At 43.1% G+C, this 19,939-nt stretch overlaps 2 protein-coding genes across 2 annotated transcripts in view; both read right to left on the minus strand.

Annotated features, from left to right (window-relative positions):
* Positions 1-19,939, minus strand: part of EXOC4 (exocyst complex component 4) — a 740,765-nt gene that overhangs the window by 114,888 nt on the left and 605,938 nt on the right. Inside the window, exon 14 of the mRNA XM_046020865.1 lies at positions 4,390-4,568. Coding sequence (XP_045876821.1) covers positions 4,390-4,568 — 179 coding nt within the window. The remainder of the gene's footprint in view (positions 1-4,389; positions 4,569-19,939) is intronic.
* LOC123952090 (gametocyte-specific factor 1-like) lies at positions 14,554-15,045 on the minus strand (the record flags this gene model as incomplete). The annotated part of the gene is made up of 1 exon (XM_046021331.1): positions 14,554-15,045. A coding segment is annotated over one exon (492 nt), but the record flags the coding sequence as incomplete, so codon positions are not given.

Here is a 19,939-nt window from a genome sequence, read left to right on the forward strand (position 1 = left end):
CAGATGGTAAGGTTAAAGAGCAGAATATGTAATCAAGGAAGTTCTAGGATATCTAGTCCTGAAGATTTTTTTACAGAATCCAAGACAGACAGGAGGCCCCCTGAGGAAGCAGTGCAGACAAAACAAGCCCCTGCACCCCTCTAGTTCTCTGCTGTCTATTTTTAAAAGCCATGCATCTCTAAAACAAAACCATCAATTTTCAAATTGAATATACTCCAACAATTTTTATGTAGGTCACATTTGCCGAGAATTTTCTTAACCGGAAGAGTTCATCTCAGAGTCTTTGTTTAGGATTTGTACGTACACACAGCAGATAGTACAAAGGGCAGATGCTATCTTCCACCTGTACTACAAGGTTGAAATTGTGATCCATGGGGGAAAATATGTCTAAACCTAGATTCTGAATGCCCAGTGCTAAATGTGATCCTTCTCAACTTCTTTGCACTGAAACCATGTCCTGAACATAAAGGAGTTCTACAAGGTGGAGCAGGAGACAGAGACTGGGTTGCAGATGCAGAGCAAAACAGAGTCAGAAGACAAGGCTAATACAAAGAGAATCGGGGGGACCCATGAGAAAAGGTCAAGCTGGGTCAATCCAAGGCTTTTCTGGAACTGTTTCCGGAGCTCTTAGAAAAAAATGCTCATTTTTAGTCTGGGATCAAACAATCCTGGGGCTGCTGGTGGCCAAGGATGCTGCCATACGGGAAGTGCTTGCCTGAGATGGAAAGCAATAAAGAGAAAATACCAAGAGATGGAGGAAGGGAGACAGAAGGGCTGGGAGAGAGAGAGTGTGTGAGCAAAAGAACATGCATGTGTAAGCATGTCTGGGACAAGGTGCTATCTTGTAAACCTGGATCCAGCCATACCTGAAGCCTTTGATTTACCAGTTTTATGAGTCAGTGCGTTATTTTTCCTTCAATATGTCTGTTTCTTTCCATGGAAAGAATCCTAAGTAGAACAGGAATGAGTAAGAGGAGGGTGGTGGGGAATACCAGAAGAAATGGAGCAGGAATCAAGTATGGCAGTAGGACAAAAGCAAGAGCAGTGCCTTCGATGTAGTCAGGACCTCTTTGAGGCGAGGAGACCCTTTTAAGTGCAAACAGACAGAGTGACATTTAGGAAATGCTAAAAGAGACAGAAAAATTATCTTCGAAGAAATGGTCAGCTTTCACCTCTTGGACGATTGGGCATCCACGCCCGGCCACTAAATTGCAGTCCTCTCTTCTGTGTGACATGGGATGTTCTGGGTGCGTGACCGTCATGCTATAATGTTTGGAAAGATATTCTACTATGGAAATCATTTTCTGCAAATTTCCTCTAGTCCATCAACACGAATAGCTTCATCATTCTATCAGAGCCACCTATCTCCCAAATAGTTAACAGAACGTGGAGCAAGAAATAAGCCTAAAATCTTCTCTTCTGGATTTCTTCCCATCCTGCTGAGTATCCCTGAGTGCTAGATAAAAGGCTGGCATTTTCTTCATGTTACCTCGTCTCCAGATTTGGAAACACTTTTGTGGAGGTAATCACTTGGTTCGGTTTTCAAAGGAATAATAAAGAGCTTATCCCTTATTCTCTTTCTAGAGTCACACTGACACGGAGCAGTCAAAGTAACCCATTACCAGAAACTTCCCTGCTTTGCTCAAATTATAAACATCAGTGGGCATCTCTCCTGGGAATTCAAAGAACAGATGAGTGTGGGTGAGCCAGCCCTGCTGTTCGAATGAACCAGGTTTGCTAAATGTTTTGTTTTAGCAAAGACAACCTAAGTAGTGATTACGGTTCACTTGGGTTTTGTACTGATCGTCAAAATGCTGACAGTCACTTAAATCACTCACTGGGTGGAATAATCACCCTGAAAAGAAATGGGAGAGTACAACTCGCATTACAAAATGGAACTGAACACAGGAGACAAGTAGCAACGGGTGTGGTAGAAGCGATCTTTGTCAGAATAACAGAGATGATTAAAGACAAGAATTAGATTTCAAGTGTACTGGGTACCTCGGTGACATGAACACAACAGGCAAAGGGAGACAAACCATAAATGACTCTTAATCTCACAAAACAAACTGGGGGTTGCTGGGGGGAGGTGGTATTGGGAGAGGGGGAGCGGGCTATGGACATTGGGGAGGGGAGGCGAACCATAAGAGACTATGGACTCTGAAAAACAACCTGAGGGTTTTGAAGGGTCAGGGGTGGGAGGTTGGGGCAACCTGAGGGTTTTGAAGGGTCAGGGGTGGGAGGTTGGGGGAACAGGTGGTGGGTAATGGGGAGGGCACGTTTTGCATGGAGCACTGGGTGTTGTGCAAAAAGAATGAATACTGTTACACTGAAAAAATAAATAAAATGAAAAAAAAAAAAAAAAAAAAAAGAACATCTCTTTTTGAGAAGAGCTCGTGTCAGGTTGGCCTGTGTGTGTCACCTGGGGTCTTTCTATAGAGCTTCTGGACCGTTTTGCTTTTGCAAAACCCTTTTCTTTTCTTTTTTCTTTTTTTTTTTTTTAAAGATTTTATTTATTTATTTGACAGACAGAGATCAAAAGTAGGCAGAGGTAGGCAGAGAGAGAGAGGAAGGGAAGCAGGCTCCCCGCCAAGCAGAGAGCCCGATGCGGGGCTCGATCCGAGGACTCTGGGATCATGACCTGAGCTGAAGGCAGAGGTTTTAACCCACTGAGCCACCCAGGTGCCCTGCAAAACCCTTTTCAAATGGACAGAACAGAATCTGGAATGCTGAGCCACCAGAAATAAGAGACTGCATTATGAAGTATTAGATGTTGATGGCCTCCAAATGAGAGGACCCCTTCCAGATGTCACTAGTCAACGGACCCCAGGCAGCCCTGCATTTGTAGGGGTCAAAGGAAACTGGGAAAAGCAGCTTGTGGTCCTATTACAGAACTGCTTATTTGGCAATTAGCAGAAGGGAAATGAGTTCTGACTTTGATTTTTGGTGGAGCGGGGTGAGGCTGGGAGATAAACTGGGTAATTTCGGCCACTGCTTGTGTCGGACCGCCTGACATTGACAGGATGAGAAAGTTGATGGCCTTTCAAGGATATCTCCAGACCGGATCTGCTCAGACCCCACACTGTGCCCAAATTACCCTCTTCTTACAGATTCTGAGACTGAACGTGTAATTTTAGCTTCAGATAAAAAGTTATGTTAAATAATAAGCATAAAAATAAAATATAAATGAAAAGTAGTATTTGAAGAAGACTTCCAAGCAGAGTATATCATTTTGCTCATAGGCTCCCTTCCTTCTGTCCATTTCCCCCCACACAACGGAGTTTCAGGAGAGCTGCAGCATCAGCGAGAGGCTGGTGAGCGTTCAACGGATTCTGAGCCTCTAGGGGGTGCGTATTTCAGGGAAGAATTTACCCTGTGGGTTTCCTCCCCCCTCTTCCATCTCCAGGCTGGAAGCCATGGGTTAACCAAATCATGACTTTTCAAAAGACAATGATAATAAAGAACTTACTCTGAAGTTCACAGCCCAAACAATGCAGGCTTTTTCCTTCTCATTATCTCCTAACAGTTAACTCTAATATCAAGTTCAAAGCTGATTCTGTTTCTTTCATGTTATTGCTGTTGTTTTACTTTTTTCCTGCTGTTTATTTATGTATTCAAATCTGTCAGCGCCTTGACTCCTTCCTATCATTTTTTTCTTTGCTTCTATTTTAACGGCCTAACACATACTTCTGAACTCATGCTTTTGATGTGCCCTAAAGTATTGATTTTATCGCCAGTGAATAAAGTGTATGTGCCCTAAAGGTTTCAAACTATTCTTCTCGGAGTCATTGGTCCTCAATAGAAAAAAGTTTCCTGTTTTTATTTCATATCCTATGCCTGCCATTCCTTGAATTCTGTAAGTGTTCTGTCAGCACTTACAGAATCCCTGTTTTTCTTCGGGAATCCCTGTTTTTCTCGGTGTCTCTATTTTCTAGCACCTTCGTCACTTCTATTATTCTTTCGTTGGACACTTTTTCATTAACTTTATGGCAGTTCACATGAAAACATCAGCCGTGTGCTCAGCTCTGGAACAGTTCTATCCTTGAGAAGTTGTAAGGAGGACAAAGGCACTGTTTTCTGTTCTGGAGACACAGTGGTGTGTTTTTCCCTGATTTTATGTTTCAAAGGTTTAGTACCAAGCTATGGTGAACGTGAACCTTTTTTGGCTTTCCATGCTCCACACAAGCAAGTGGCGATTCCTTCCATTAGCAGGATCACAAAGTGAGAGGTGCAGCCTAAGCAGAGCCCTTGCACAGATCTAGCACGGACCTTCTGATGACTTGGGACACCCCTCCTACAGGGACATGTACTTGTACCCGTGTTTCAAATGAAACTACCCAGTCTAGCTTCTTCCGTCGTCCCCACAACCATCGCCGTACAGATACTTACTCTGGGATGTAGAAAGATTAGAGAAAGCTGACTTTGTTCGACCTGCTAGCCACTCCAGGCTTTCATGCATGTTGGCCAAAGCTTTGAGGTCACTGACATCACGGAGGATGTCTTGCGGAGGGATTAGCTTATCTCCCAGGTTCCCAATAAGGACTTCTGACTCCTTGCCGAAGGCTGCCCTAAGAGACAAATCAGAAACATATTTCACATACAGCATGGAAAAGAGGGGGTATGCAATACCGTTTTAGGCAGGGCTGTCAGTATTTCATAGCATGCTTTGTTTCCCAAGTTTACTGTTGTGAGAAAACTATCATATACCTGCTTACAATTGTTCCAGTAGGAGAAAGACAGTTCTTAGAAGAATGAAGTTTCCCTGATGCTCCTACCTTCAACAGGAAACAGCATGGGGCCTCACCTAGACAGTGATGGTCCCTGGGGACGGCTTTGATGCCCACTAGCTTGTGGCTTTTTTTCCTTGTCTCTTCTGCTATGGACACTGACCAAAAGCTTGGGGCATGAAAAATGTACAAGGTTTGAAGGTTATTGTGATAAATAAAACCACCAAGTTAATCAGCTAGGAAATGTTTTAAAATGTTCAAAAGCAGGGACACCTGGGTGGCTCCAGTGGGTTAAGCCTCTGCCTTCGGCTCAGGCCATGACCTCGGGGTCCTGGGATCAAGCCCTGCATAGGGCTCTCTGCTCGGTGGAGAGCCTGCTTCCCACCCCTCCATGCCTGACTCTCTGCCTGCTTGTGATCTCTCTCTCTGTCAAATAAATAAAATCTTTAAAAAAAAAAAAAATGGTCAAAGCAAAGAGGGTCCAGTCTCTTTAAGAGAGCAGATTATAGTTGAGATGACGACAGGCCTCCTTCCTTCACTCCCTGACTTGTTGTAAAAGGGATCTGAAGCAAACTACAAGGCATTAAGGTATGTACTTAAATTAGAAAAGAGAGACCAATAAAAACCAATGCTGGATCCTTTCACTGACTGGAAAAGTAAAGTTGGATGGTCTGCACACAAAAGCCAGCATGCTCATGATATCTGGTGGAGGGAGGCTGAAAAATGAAGTTCTGTGGGGTCACAGGAGGAGGGAGTCGGGAGGGCCCCTGGAGACCATGCAGTGCCGCCACAGCACGGAGGCAGAAATGGAGGCTCAGAAAGTGAACTGTTGTGTCCACATAACACACGAGTGGCAGAGCTGGGACTCTGTCTAATTCCCACAGCGCCCTTCCTTTCAGAAATACAGAGGGCTGAAATGACAGAAGACGACTGACGCTGCTAGGGAGAAAAATCTTGTCTTTTAGGGACGCAGAGCCGCTGCCGGTGAAGGCTGGAACAGGCACCTGGAGAGTTCTCTCTGAAAGTCCCAAAGCTTTTTAAAACTCAGAACACCTTAAGTGAGCAGAAACAAAGGCTTTATTTTAAGGAGCAGGAACCAAATTATGTTTCAAGCCAGCGGTGACGAGTAACAGGTGACAGAGTCAGGACGACGCTTCACCGCTGGAGCCCAGCACCAAAGCAGACGTTCCACGTGGAAAGAAACAACGGCTGTGAATTAAAAACTTATAAAAAATGTGTGTGCTACCGAGCAGTGAGTCCCCACGAGGCTTCTTATTTCAACGCAGCGTTCCAGTGTTTTAAGGAAAAGTCGTCCTCAAGTGACCGAGTTGGGTAAGCTGTGGTCATGGAGGCAACAGAGACTCCGCCCAGGAAGCGGAAGAGCACATATGAATTGACTCAGCGGTCTCGTGAGAGGTCTTGGGGCGGAATCCTAAAGTCTGCATCTCGAACCAGTTTCAGAAAGCATGCTTTCTTTGAGTACTAAGAGTTGGAGCATAGGCTTCTAAGTCACCCGAACCTGGTGCTGAATCCTAATTCCGCCATTTACTGCCGGACGTGGCTTCGCTTCTCTGATCCTCGTTAGCAGGGGGTGAGGGTGTTGACCTTGGATGAAGTAATATAAACATCAGAGGGGACTTCAGAAACCTTTACTGGGACAATTTGAGTAATTCCAAAAGTAGAGAGAACGGGTAGGATAATCTCCCCCGGGTCAGTCTTCTTTCACCTGTCTTTCTCCACACCCCACCCCTTTGGAGGATTTTGAAACAATCATTCAGGTGATGTGAGGCACGTGACCCAGTGCATGGAACTTGGTGAAAGCTAACAAGCTGTAGTTATTATCACCTACAGGCTGTTGAGATGGCTGGTTTATTTGGCATCAACCCAGGGTAATGCTATGATGAATGAATTAAAATAGACAAGTGATCAGAAGTCAGTCAATTAGATCTCAAGGGCTAGTTTTACAAATGGAACCTCATAGCACCACAGCAAATGTTACCATGTCTTAGAGTCAGGACTTCTGAGAATCTTCAAGAGGTAAATTACTGTGATGGAAACTACTAGCTGCCTGCCCAGTATCCATCATCCCATGCCTTCTTAGGCAAAGGACGCTGGGATTGTTGGGGTCAGCCATGTGTTCGGCTTTAAAACAAACCAAAACAAAACAAAACAATCCCCTGCTCAATTTCCCAGCCCTTCTTCCAGAAGCGGTGGTCAATGAGCTATAAACCAAAACCAGTAAGTGGGCTTCCAAGAAAGCCCTTTTAAGCCATCTTAGCTGGCAGGGACCTCTTGTGCCCCCTGCATTTCTGGAATGCAGTTATGGCAGGTGAAGCTACAACAGGGCTTCTTCAAACATCAGATGACCTTGAGCATGAGAACAATGCTGAGAATAATGGAGCCAAAGATTAGAAGGGCATGGCGGAGCTGACGCCACCACAGAGCTGCAGTGCAGGCCCAGACAATGCGCTTCTGGGCTTCGTGTCACTGGAGGGACAATAAAACCCTATTTGTTTCGGCCACTGCGATTCCAAGTTTCTGCCACCAGCAGCTAAATGCAATTTCTAACTGACACAATGATTAAATTAGCATAAATTATGTCAACCTCGGAAAACTTTCCCTGAATTTAGATATCCCTAAAATCAAGTTACCGGGAAAAGCAAAACAATGTCTCCTCCCTGATTTGAGCCCGGCAGACAGTTCGAGCATCTTCTCTGTGGCTGTCATTCAGTCAAGCTGTAAATATTTAGTTTTCTTAATCTGTCCTTATATATCAACTCTCCCAGCCCCTTAATCATCTTTGATAGATATAACACAAAAAATGCCTCCAAGCCTGGTGGTTAAAAGGCAACAGGGGAGGCAAACAGCTTCGAAAAACAGGCTCGGAGGCATTTTTATGCGTGTAGGTGTAACCCTGGGTGGAATGTGACAATCAAGACAAATGTATTTATGTAGAAGTCTAATCTCTTGTGTGGGGATCTCTAGGCCTTGGGCATGTCTGCGGTGTGTTTCCAGCCCTGGGTGCCTATCCCATTTTCCTTTGGCTCACTCAGATTTGCTTAACCTTCTCCGACGGGAGAGCAACAGACTGAGAAAAATACAAACTGCCTCATGTTGAATACATAGGACACATCTCATTTGACAGGAATCCATAATCATCCCCTAACAACCTGGAGAGAGCACAGAAGCCATGACATCGGGAATAAATGATTGACAGTTATAACCACTTCACACACACACAAATCATTCCTTTGAGGATTTGTGTGTGTCAAAGAGCTTGGTGGATGGTTTTTATGTGTTACAATAACCTTAAGGGGATGGCTTTAGCTGCTTGACTACAGATCTTTTCTCTAAACCTTCTAATTTCTTAAATAAATTATGGTATATCCACACTATGGAAAACTACGCAGGCATTAGAAATTATATAGTAGAAAACACTTGATACCATAGAAAAATGCTGGCTATGGCTTATTTTTAGCTATGATCCCCAGCTGAGTAAAATAAGCTGTTATATAACTATATGTACTGTAGGATATTAAAAAAAAAAGATTATATGTCTATCTAAACTAAAAAAGGCCGGATGTCTACATATCCAAATGCTAACTGTGTAGCCGGATTGTGCTTGGAGCTTCTCTGTATTTTCTACATTTTCTCCAAAGAGCATGTTTACTTTTTAATTAAAAACAAAACTTGGAAACCCTACCACAAATGAGAAAATGTTTCAAAGGGACACATCAAGAATTTTAGCACGGAAAATAGGAGGATGTGGATATTACAGTTACTTAAGTCACTTGGGGAGGCAACGGGTGGTTGGCTGGTTCAGACCGAGACTCCAGGCTTGCTCAAGACGCAGTCACTGTCCGGCATAGAGGATCTCACTGTCAGAACAATGACCGCCCAGCATCTGGGTCAATACTGTTTCTCTTTCTAGATCTGAATTTCTACATACTCTTCACCTTCTGCTGCTTCTGCGAGCCCATTAATGAAGGAAGACATTACATATATTTGGCTGACGTGGGCAGCAGAATCATCGTTACCCTGAGAAAGAGAAGTAACAAATCCAGGTGGGACAGACACTCAGTCATGGCCCACAGGTCATCGGACAGAGCCGGGAACAGCAACTGGAACTCAAAGCTTGTGTGAGCCAGCTACCAAGGCCTGCGCGAGGAGCCCCCTTCGCCAGCGGTAGGCCAACATATTCACATAGACGTCTATAAAAAACGACAGAAGTGTCAAACCTGTGAGGCTTAACTTTAGCACACAATTATAATCTTGAAAGAGCTTGATCTGACAAGAATTCATTTGAGATTTTTGCCAAGAGTGTAGAACCCGTTTAATTTAATTTTACCACACAATTATAATCTTGAAGGAGGTCTATCCGACAAGAATTCATTTAAGAGAATTTTGCCAAAGATGCTGAAAATTGTCTCCATTTAGTCTTTAAATGGTTCTGTTATCGGGTGAAATCTTAGAAAGGCCAAAAAAAAAAAAAATCTGCATCTTCAGCAGACTAAATGCACTTAGGAAAGAAACATCACAAATAATTTGTTTCAGAATGACTGATCTGCAGATCTGGACTCTATTCAGTCCCATGCCACATACACTCACATTCCCTTGCTCTCCCCTCAAATCTCCCCCGTGGCTTCCTATTGCTCAGGAGCCTTGGAAACGTGCTGGAGCGCACTCCCCTCTGATCTGGGACAGGGCCGGGAAGAGCAAGGACCAGCTCAAAGAGCGAACCGGACTCCCACAGGCTTCCTCCCTCTCAGAAGGGGCAGTATTGTACCCACCGCTGTCACAGCCCCTTAACAGAGCCGCTTGCCTCAGATTTCCTCAAGGTCTTCCGGACAATCCTGCTATCCTATTCAACAGTATTTCTGGCCACGAAATTTCTTTTACAGGAAAGAAGCATACGGCAGGGCTGATGTTCCCAGAATGCCCTTCTCGTGGCTTAGGCCATCCCGCCGGAAGGAGCTGGCCTGACAGAGGGGTGCAATGGCCCCTGCAGGATTCAGCTAAGGGTCCAGTTGGAAGCTAACACTTACCAGGCTGGAGTGCTGGAGGGCTTGACTCAGTACTCCAACCCCTTCCCCCCAACCCCCCCCCCCCCAAACCTCCCCAATCACTGCCGCCATAATAAGAAAATACAGGCCTGGGAAGTAAGGAATAAAAGCAGGAATGGCCCTTCCTCTCATGATTATAAACAGTTACAGACGTTCAATTCTTGCCCCCTCCCCCAACTTGGGGCTAGATGGGTTTTCAGGTAGTCGGGAAGGAATGTCTCCGCAGGCAGCTACAACAATGACCCCATCAAAACTGGTAGCAGAGGAGCGGCTCCTGGGTGGCTCAGTCGGTTGGGCGGCTGCCTTGAGCTCAGGTCATGATCCCAGGGTCCTGAGCCCCATGTCGGGTTCCCTGCTCAGCAGGGCACCTCCTTTTGCCTCTCCCACTCCCCCTGCTTGTGCTCTCTCTCTTTCTGTGTCAAATGAATAAATAAAAGATCCTAAAACAACAACAACCAAAAACTGGTAGCAGAGACGGCCATCTAGCCTTTTGGCCTTCTCACCACAGAACCAACAGGCCGAGAGGGCCGACTGTGATGCCAAGGGGTAAATCCGTGGCTTCGACACTGTAAGTGCAGGCAGACCACGTCAGATTCACTGGGACCCATCTTAGCGTTTCTACGTCCATGGTGAAATTAAGGGAAAACTCAGGGCAACCCGATAGAGGCAGGAATGCTAAGAACTCAGCTCTTCTAGGAACAAAGGCTTAGTTTAACACATACAGGTGGTGACCTCTGTCGAGCTGAGGTAGCAGCAGAGGCCAAGAGCGCACAGTGGGACAGGCGGGTAGAAGAAGGAGGGAGGAAATAGCTCCCGCTGCCTGGGAACCGCCTGGCATATCTACGCATATATCAACCAATGGTTTCTTTTTGTTTTCCACTTTCCTTACTAGTTTTTATTTGTATTAAAATCTACATAACATAAAACTGATCATTTTCACCATTTTTAAGTATACGGTTCCACGGCATTAAGTATGTTCACAATGTGTGACCATCATCACTATCTGTTTCTAGATCTTTTCCATCAACCCAAAAAGAAACTCTGTGCCCATTTAATGGTAACTTTCCCTACCCTTCCTCCCCCTCTCCCCCGCCCCCCCGCCCCGGCGGAGTCCCTGGCAACCCTTATTCGAGCTTGTGTATAGGAATTTGTCTGTTCTGGACATCTCACAGACATGGAATCACACCATACGTATCCTTCTCTGTCTGGCTTATTAACATGTTTTCAAGGTTCATCCACGGTGTAGTATCAGAGACTCGTTCCTTTTTTAAGGTTGAATAATTTATTGTTATTATGTTCATACCACGTAGCGTCTATCCATTAACTGGCTGATGCACAGGCTGGTTGTCAATAATGCTCCCATGCACACTGGGGTACTAGTATCTATGCCTCTGCCTTCAATTCCTTTGTGTACATATGGAGAAGTGGAATTGCCGAGTCATATGGTAACTCTGTGTTTCTCTCTCTACGGAACTACCAAACCGTTTTCCACAGTGGCTGCACCATTTTACATTCCCACCAGCAATGCACAGGGGGTCCAATTATTCCACATCCTTGCCAAAATTTGCTATTTGCTGGCTTTAAAATTTCCAGTTAATTTTTAAATAGTAGCCATCCTAATGGGTTTGAGGTGGTCTCTACCTTACTATTTTATATGAGGAGCTGGTGGTGATCAACTTCCCAATTTTTCTTTTCTTCTTCATCTTTCTTTCTTTCTTTCTTTCTTTCTTTCTTTCTTTCTTTCTTTTTTTAAGAGATGCAGAGAGAGGTCTGGGGAGAAGCAGAGGGAGTGGGAGAGAGAGAGGGAGCGAGAGAGGGGATCTTAAGCAGGCTCCACACCCAGTGCAGAGACTGACTTGGGGCTCAATTTCACAACTCTAAGATCATGACCTGAGCCGAAATCAAGAATCAGAAGCTTAACCAACTGAGCCACTCAGATGCCCCAACTTTCTACGTTCATTCAGAGGTCACCAGATATGAGGAGTCACATCTGAGACATGACCACGGAGGACAGGGGCAATCCTAGACTTGAGATGAATACAATGAGTGATGAGCCAGGGTCCCCCTTATTGGGGAGACAGGGAGGGAACACCTTTATATGATGAACAGCACCTGATCCGAGGCAGAAGTATAAAGTTCTAAAATACGCACATAAGGGTGAGGATGGATAGAGAGCAACACAAGGGTAAGACTAAAACTCCTGGGCCTGTTTGCCTTAAGATCCATTCCTCATCTTTCCCTTGCTCTGATCTGTACTGGGGCGAGGCAGGGGCTGATCTCTGCAGCCTGCTTTCCAGGCTCCCAGCTGGGTACGGACGCTGGGAGGCCCTCGGTGGGAGGGACACTGAAGGGCAAAGGGAGAGGAGAAGGCAGGGCATTTATCCCCTGCCCTCTCCGCCTTCTGAATCATGTCTCCAGCAACGGATGCATCTCCTTGGCTCCAGCTCCTACCCAGCTGTGGTCTACAACATTCCTCTGTCCTTTGGCATTCCAGCTAAAGGGAGGGGAGTAGCTTCTTGCTCTTGCTAACCTATGGGTTATCTGAATGTTCCTATTCCATAGGCCCTCATTAAAATGTATAACCAACTCCTTACATTAAATTCTCTTGGAGGTAAATAGTTGGCATCGTTTCTATTTTCCATGTTAGGCCTTGACTTACACATTAGATCTAATAACGACGTCTGGTCATGTTCATTGCTATTGGGGACTGAGTCAATTATTTGGCATGGGAATTAATTAGTCCTGTTGTATAAGCAGACAAACTGAGACATGTTAACGTGACTGGTAGACATCACTTAGCCATTATCTGTCAGAGCCTAAACTGATGAAGGTTATAAAAAGGTCAGGTCACCTACCTAGATTCCTAATAATACCGACTGATTCTATTGAGATTTGACAATGACACATCCATTTATCACTTCTGCTTTTTACAACTGCTCCATCTTCAACCCTTTCAAAACTTAATTCGTCTGTGTCAAAAATAATGGGGGTAGCACGCATTCTGATGGGTTCTTTAATCAGGTTTTCAAAAACTGTTTTTCTAAAATGAGCTTGGCTAAACCCTTATAAATAAGAATAAAACAGCCCAGTTATCTTGATTACAATATTATTTCTTTCCTCCTCGAAACTGCTAAAACTCATCCCCAAGTCTATCCTTCAATCATTTTCATGCGTGTGCATTTCATCACACACTCTCATGGGAACAGCTATTTTTCACATTTAGTAAGTAAATGCTCCTTTTTAGAAATTTGTCTCTGTCCATAATCACAATCAAGGATTTGTTTCAGTTGCTTTCTTTGCCTACCGTCCGTCCGCCATGTAAAAACTTGCATTGCTCCAGCCTGGCTGGATGACGCCGAGCCGTCCACAGCTCTGTGCAGGGACAGACAGGGAATGAGTCCGGGAGGGGTCCGAGGGTGTTCTCTGCGATCACGCTGAATATATAAAATATCAGCAATTTCTCTGCCCCCGGGTCCTGCTTGGGGCTTAGAATAATATTAGTTTATTGTTCTTTTTCTCCTGGTTTCAGGGAAATTGTAGTTTCTGGGTTTCTCACAGAAGACAACCAGAAAAATCAATCAAGACCATCAAGGGGGTGGGGGTTTGACCACCAGCTCTTCCTCTTGTTTCTTTAAATCAGCTCACTCATCACGACAGGCACAAAATGCTGGATGCATGGATTTATGACATTCTGGTCCTGAGAGGGAAGTTGGTGTTAGTGTAAACCAGTGGTTCTCGCTCTGGCTATACATTAAAAGCTGAACTAGAAAAGTGTGAAAAAAATTCCCCATGTCAAACTCCATCTGTAAAAAGTGATTTAATCGGTCATGGGTGGGGCTCAGGCATGGGCATTTTAAAAAATAATGGCTTTATTGGGATATATTTCCTATGTCATAAAATTTGCCCATTTAATATGTGCAACTCAAAAGTATTAATCACAGTCATGTCATTATATATAATCACAGTTAATGGGACCATACCACAATTTAGAGCATTTTCATTACCGCAAAAAGAAACCCTGTACCCATTAGACTTCATACTTATTCCTGACCCTTACCCTCCAGCCCTAAGTAAATGCTAATCTACTTTCTGCCTCTATAGAGACAGACATTCATGCGATTTATACTCATAAAAATGGAATCACACTATATGTCCTCTTTTGTGACTGGTTTCTTCAACCATGTCTAAGCCTATCATAGTACTTCCTTTCTTTTATTACCAAATAATATTCCATTGTATGGATATACCATATTTTGTTTACACATTTATTGGCTGATAGACATTAGGGTTGGTTTCCATTTCGAGGCTATTATGAGTTTTGCTGCTATGGACTTTCATGTATAAAGCTTTGTGTGATTATGTGTTTTCATTTCTCTTGGGTATATATACTTAGAAGTACAACTGTTGGGTCACAGGGTAACTATCTATAACCTTTCAAGAAAATGCTATATTGTTTTCCAAAATGGCTGCACCATTTTCCATTTTCCACTAGCATATGTGGATTCCAATTTCTCTACATCCTTGCCAGCTCTTGCTATTATCTCTCCTTTTGAAAATTCCAGTCATTTTAATGGACATGAAGAAATACATACATATATATGTATATATATATATATATATATATATTTTTTTTTTTTTCAGTTTGAAAGTCACAGACAGTTTATCTTTCTATAATTAGATTACGAGGAAAAACCACGAAGAACCCACTGGTAGCAGGAAGAAGCAAGAGTCTTCTAGGGTCTGGCATTTGATGAGATATTCAGTTACTGTGCATTTCCATTGTTTTTCCATGGCAGAACATACGGCAGAGACTTGGGAACACGCATGCCTGAAGCCAGGTTACTCTTATGTTCCATAACTATGTTGCTCGCAGGGCTGTTGTTGCCACAGTAGTTGGCTGTGCCCCAGACAAATGGGGTGCTGGTCTGTTCCCACAGATCTTTATCCCAGTCTTCATCGCAAGGAGGGCACTGCCATGTGCTCTCAGCCAGAGTCTCTTGTCCAAGGTTCCCAGTTTGGTTGACAACATCCTGCTCAATACAACTTTTATCATCACAGCTTGAGATATGATGACTAATTTTGGCGGGAGGAACCTGGTGTCGAGCATTGAAGGGACAAGTAGCCAATTTGTTTGCGACATCAGGATGATTCTTTCTGCACTTGATAAGATGATAAGGAAACCTGCAGGCCCTGATCTGGTGGTTTTTATCATAGGGGCATTGTAATAGCTTTTCAGGGTCCAGGGAATCGAGATATATATATATATATATGTGTATATATATATATTTATATATTTATATATATTATATATTATATTTATTATTTTATTATTTTATATTTATTAAATTTATTAAATATATATTTATATATTATATATAATATATAAAATATATTTATTTATATATATATATATATAAAAGCATGTGTGTGCAAGCAGTAGAGGGAGGGGCAGAGAAAGAAGAAGAAGAGAGAAATTTAAAAAAAAAGATTTTATTTATTTATTTGACAGAGATCACAAGCAGGCAGAGAGGCAGTCAGAGAGAGGAGGAAGCAGGCTCCCCGCTGAGCAGAGAACCTGATGCGGGGCTCGATCCCAGGTATATACCTCATTGTGGTTTTGATTTTCATTTCCTTGATGGCTAATGACATTTAGCTTCTTTTCATGTGTTTATTGACTGTTTTACGTCTTCTTTAGAGAAATGTCATTTCTGATGCTTTGTTCATTTTTTAATTGGGTTATCTGTCTTGTAATTATTGAGTCATCCATTCTTTACTGGATGTATACTAGGGATCTGTGCCATTAGCTGGGCTCTGTCCTAGATCCAATGGTGGGGGCAAAAGCCACTGGGATGAATGCCTAGTCCGCTAATATGCCATAACCCAGAGTTTGAAAAACATGGTGTTAAAGTCTGCCTACCTCTGTAAATGTGTTCCTTGACTGGGTCTTCCAAAGATGGCGGACGTTGACCAATAGTTTTATAGAGACACTAAAACACACAGAGGAAGATGTGAGCATTCGCTCACTGTAGCAAAGGTGGGAACAGAGCCGGTTCTGTCCTTAGTTTACTAATCAGGGCCACAGCACCACTGTCCCTCACAAGTCACAGGAGCTTTAGGATTTCACTTTGCCCAGGGATTCCACAGCCCTCAGTCCTGCTGCCTCAAGATACAAAAACATGGCTTCTTATCAAGGAATTAGACTTTCTTGAGTACTCTACTCTAAGTAGTGCTAAAGGGCATCTGTCAAATCTGAGTGGTGTCCCTTCATAATAACAGGCACCTTTCTACTTTATAAAACCAAGTCTAATCACAGGAGTCCTTAAATTGGAGAACCTTCTCTAGCTGTGGTCGGAGAGAGAGATGTGATGATGGAAGAAGGTCAGAGAGTCCTTTGAAGATAGAAGAAAGAGACCAAGAAATGAGGGCAGCCTCTAAAAGCTGGAAATGGAAAGGAAATGGAGTCTTCTTTAGAACCTCCAGAAAGGAACACAGTCCTGCCGACACCTTGGTTGTAGCTCATTGGGGCCTGGGTTAGACTTTGAACCTTTAGAACTGTAAGAAAATGAGTCTGTGTTGTTTTCAGCCACTAAGTCTCTGATAATCTGCTACAGCAGCAATGAAAAAAGAAAAGAAAATATCTGGTAATGAAGGGCACATGGAGAATGCCCTTGTCGTTGAGAGATAAATGCTCGTGTGTTTAAAGATGACTACCATGTCAGTAGTCTACTTTTTGATGGTCTGGCAAGAGACAAGTAAGTGCATTTATTTGGTGAGAACAGAGTGGATATGGCAAGATGCTAACAGTCAGTAAATCTAAGTCAAAGCCTACAAGCATTCACTGGATGGTTACTTCAGTTTTTTTGTGAATTTATCATTGAAAAAAAAGTTAAAGTTAAAAAAAAATAAGCGAGGAAGAGATGGATAATTGCTGTGCTTTTCAAAATCACTGCCCAAAACACTTCCTAGGACAGCAGTCTCCCAGCAATCACTCTTGAAGTTTCTTCCCAGCGCACTGAGTTTCTGAGAATGAAGGCTTCGTACAGGGTATAACATAACACGTACGATGAGACTTTAATGCGCCAAATTAAAAACTTGAACAATATTATAAAAGCAATCAGAACTCTCACAAACTGTCTTTGCCATTCTTATTTCAGATCTGAAGAGATAAAATTTAGAATGACAGCCACTTATGTTTTGACATGTTTAATCCGTGCAGGCATAAATGCATAATTTCTTCTGTCAGTCCATCTTTCTGTCCTTGTATAGGAATTCTGGAATAGTTTATGTGTTGTATTCTTATGGGTGAGAAAAACTATTATGCTCAAATAACTTTCTTCTCGAAGAAAAGGGCTTGGAGCCACCAAGGTGACAGCAGGGCAAAGGCACCATTCTGCTAAAGGCAATTTCACCTCTATGTGGGTTCCCTGTCTAAAAGACAGACAGGGTGCCTGGGTGGCTCAGTGGTTTAAGCCACTGCCTTCGGCTCAGGTCATGATCTCAGGGTCCTGGGATCGAGTCCCGCATCAGGCTCTCTGCTCGGCAGGGAGCCTGCTTCCCTCTCACTCTCTCTGCCTACTTGTGATCTCTCTCTGTCAAATAAATAAATAAAATCTTTAAAAAAAAATAAAAGACAGACACTAAAAGATCACTTTTTTCATCATGAAGCCCATAGAGGCTGGGCTGGTAGCAAAACACTAGGGTTCAAATAGTGAGTTTCCAATTAGAGGCCAAGATTCTAATCACAGGTCACTAGAAGTGACTGGGTGATAGGTCTAAATACACAACGGGAGATTCATTATGTAAAAACACACAACACAACACAACAAACCTCTGTTCCTATACGATTAGGAACTACGCAAGTCATAAGACAAGCAATTCCTTAAATTTTTTCTGTAATTATAGTTTCATCATTTTTCTTCTCCAGCAGCATGACATTTCTTCTTTTGCCTGTATTACTAACAATATATTCTACACATTAAACAGTTAGCTTTTTAAAATTTCTGGCTCATTTCCAGTCACTAATGTAAAATTATGACTTAGACTGTAGGCAAACAGCTAAGTATTTTCACCCTGTTATGGACTGAAGTGTATTCCCCACTCCTGAAATTCATGTGGTGAGGTCCTAAACCCCAAAGTGATGATATTTAGAGGTGGGATATTTGGGAGGTAATTAAGTTATGAAAGTGGAGCCCTCATGATGGGTTAATACCCTTATACGGAGAGACCTGAGAGAGATCTCTCTTTCTCTCTCTGATGTGTGAGGGTATACCAAGAAAACGGGCCTTTGCAAGCCAGGAGGAGAGCTCTTTTTTTTTTTTTTAAAGATTTTATTTATTTGACACACAGAGAGAGATCACAAGCAGGCAGAGAGGCATGCAGAGAGAGGGGGAAGCAGGCTCTCCACTTGAGGAGAGAGCCCAACGTGGGGCTCGATCCCAGGACCCCGAGATCATGACCTGAGCCAAAGGCAGAGGCTTAACCCACTGAGCCACACAGACGCCCCCAGGAGGAGAGCTCTTATCAGAAACTGAACTGGCCGACACCTTGGTCTTGGACTTCCCAGCTTCTAGGACTGCAAGAAAGAAAGTTCTGGTGTTTAAGCCACCCAGTCAATCTATAGTGTTTTGTTATGGCAGCCTGAGCTGACTAATACATACCCCATACTCGGAGACTCATTCTATGCTATCCTTTCTCTTCTTTAACTCCATTACTGTATCAAGTAGTACATGAATACAGACATACATTCATGCAACAAGCATTTACTGAGCAACCACTGTGTGGCTCACACGAGGTCTGGCATTCAATACCCAAATTCTAGAGCAATGATACTTGTAAGTACTCTGGTCATTAATCCTATGCTTTTGATATCAGGTGTCAAATCCTACTTTGATTGGGACTTGATTTCAAAAGCCTTTTCGGCACCCTATGCTTTTATGACAACATTTTTCTGGAAAACAATAGTCATTGAAGAATTGACCAAATTTTCTTGTAAGATCAGCTTAATAATTCAAGGTTATGATTTAGAGATATCAAATGAATGATGAATGTTTGCAAAAAATACACCATAAACGTAAACATCCTAAAACCAGAACCCTGAGTAGAGCCAAAACATAGTAAAATTATACTAAAAATTCTACAACATGGACAGAATGTACTAGGTATATGATTACAAAAGGGCTCCACCTACTCTAAAATGTAAACACACAACATGAAAATACAACTCTGCTGGACATTAAACATGACCTAATGTAGTAGACACGTGCACACATGCGCACACACACACCCTCCCAGCGTGTAAGTTCTAGAATTAATGACTGTCATTTAAAGAGGAGGGGCAGAGGTGCGGAGAAGTAAGGGGCGCTGGCTAAAGACAGCTTTAGCCTAGGAGCAGGGTGAGGCAGAAGCCCAAATCTCAGTCTTAGGGTTTTCTCCACATTTTTTACCCCCTTTTTGGAAACAAGCAGATAAGTACACTGATGTATCAGTGAGTAAGAGAAGAATTCCATGGAAATTGATACTAGGTTGGGGCACTGGGTGGCTCAGTCTATTAAGTGAATGGCTCTTGGTGTTGGCTCAGGTTATGATCTCAGGGTCCTGAGATTGAGACCTGTGTTGGGCTCTGCACTCAGCAGGAAGACTGCTTGAGATTCTCTCCTTCTCTTTCCTTCTACCTCTGCTCTTCCCCTGCTCTCAACTCACTCTCTCTCAAATAAATAAATCTTAAAAAAGAGAGAGAGAGAGAGAGAGAGAGAGAAACTGATACTAGGTTACAACAAGCAAAGAGCTAATTGTGAATAGCACATTATTTTCAGGCTCATGGCACCTGCTCCAAGTTTTGATAAAGAATCCACTTGGAACAAAATTGTATTGAAGTGCTTTGATAGCGCGAACATGCTCTGTTCAGCTAAGCCACTCAAATAAGCCTGGCTAGCTAAGTTTTCTTTGTAGGATGTTGTCATTCAACACTGGATATTAATAATAAGGCACACGCTTTTCCTATAGGTGCTAGGACTTCTGAGGTATACAGTTTTTTGGCCGGGAGCGACAGTAAGTAACATAAGTAAGTAACATAAGTAACATAAGTAAGTAAGTTATGCATTTATACAAATAGCAATAGTTTGCCATAAAGAACATTTATTAAGCTTCAAA

This window comes from Meles meles, chromosome 10 (assembly GCF_922984935.1).
Source record: "Meles meles chromosome 10, mMelMel3.1 paternal haplotype, whole genome shotgun sequence".
NCBI classification, from domain to species: domain Eukaryota; kingdom Metazoa; phylum Chordata; class Mammalia; order Carnivora; family Mustelidae; genus Meles; species Meles meles.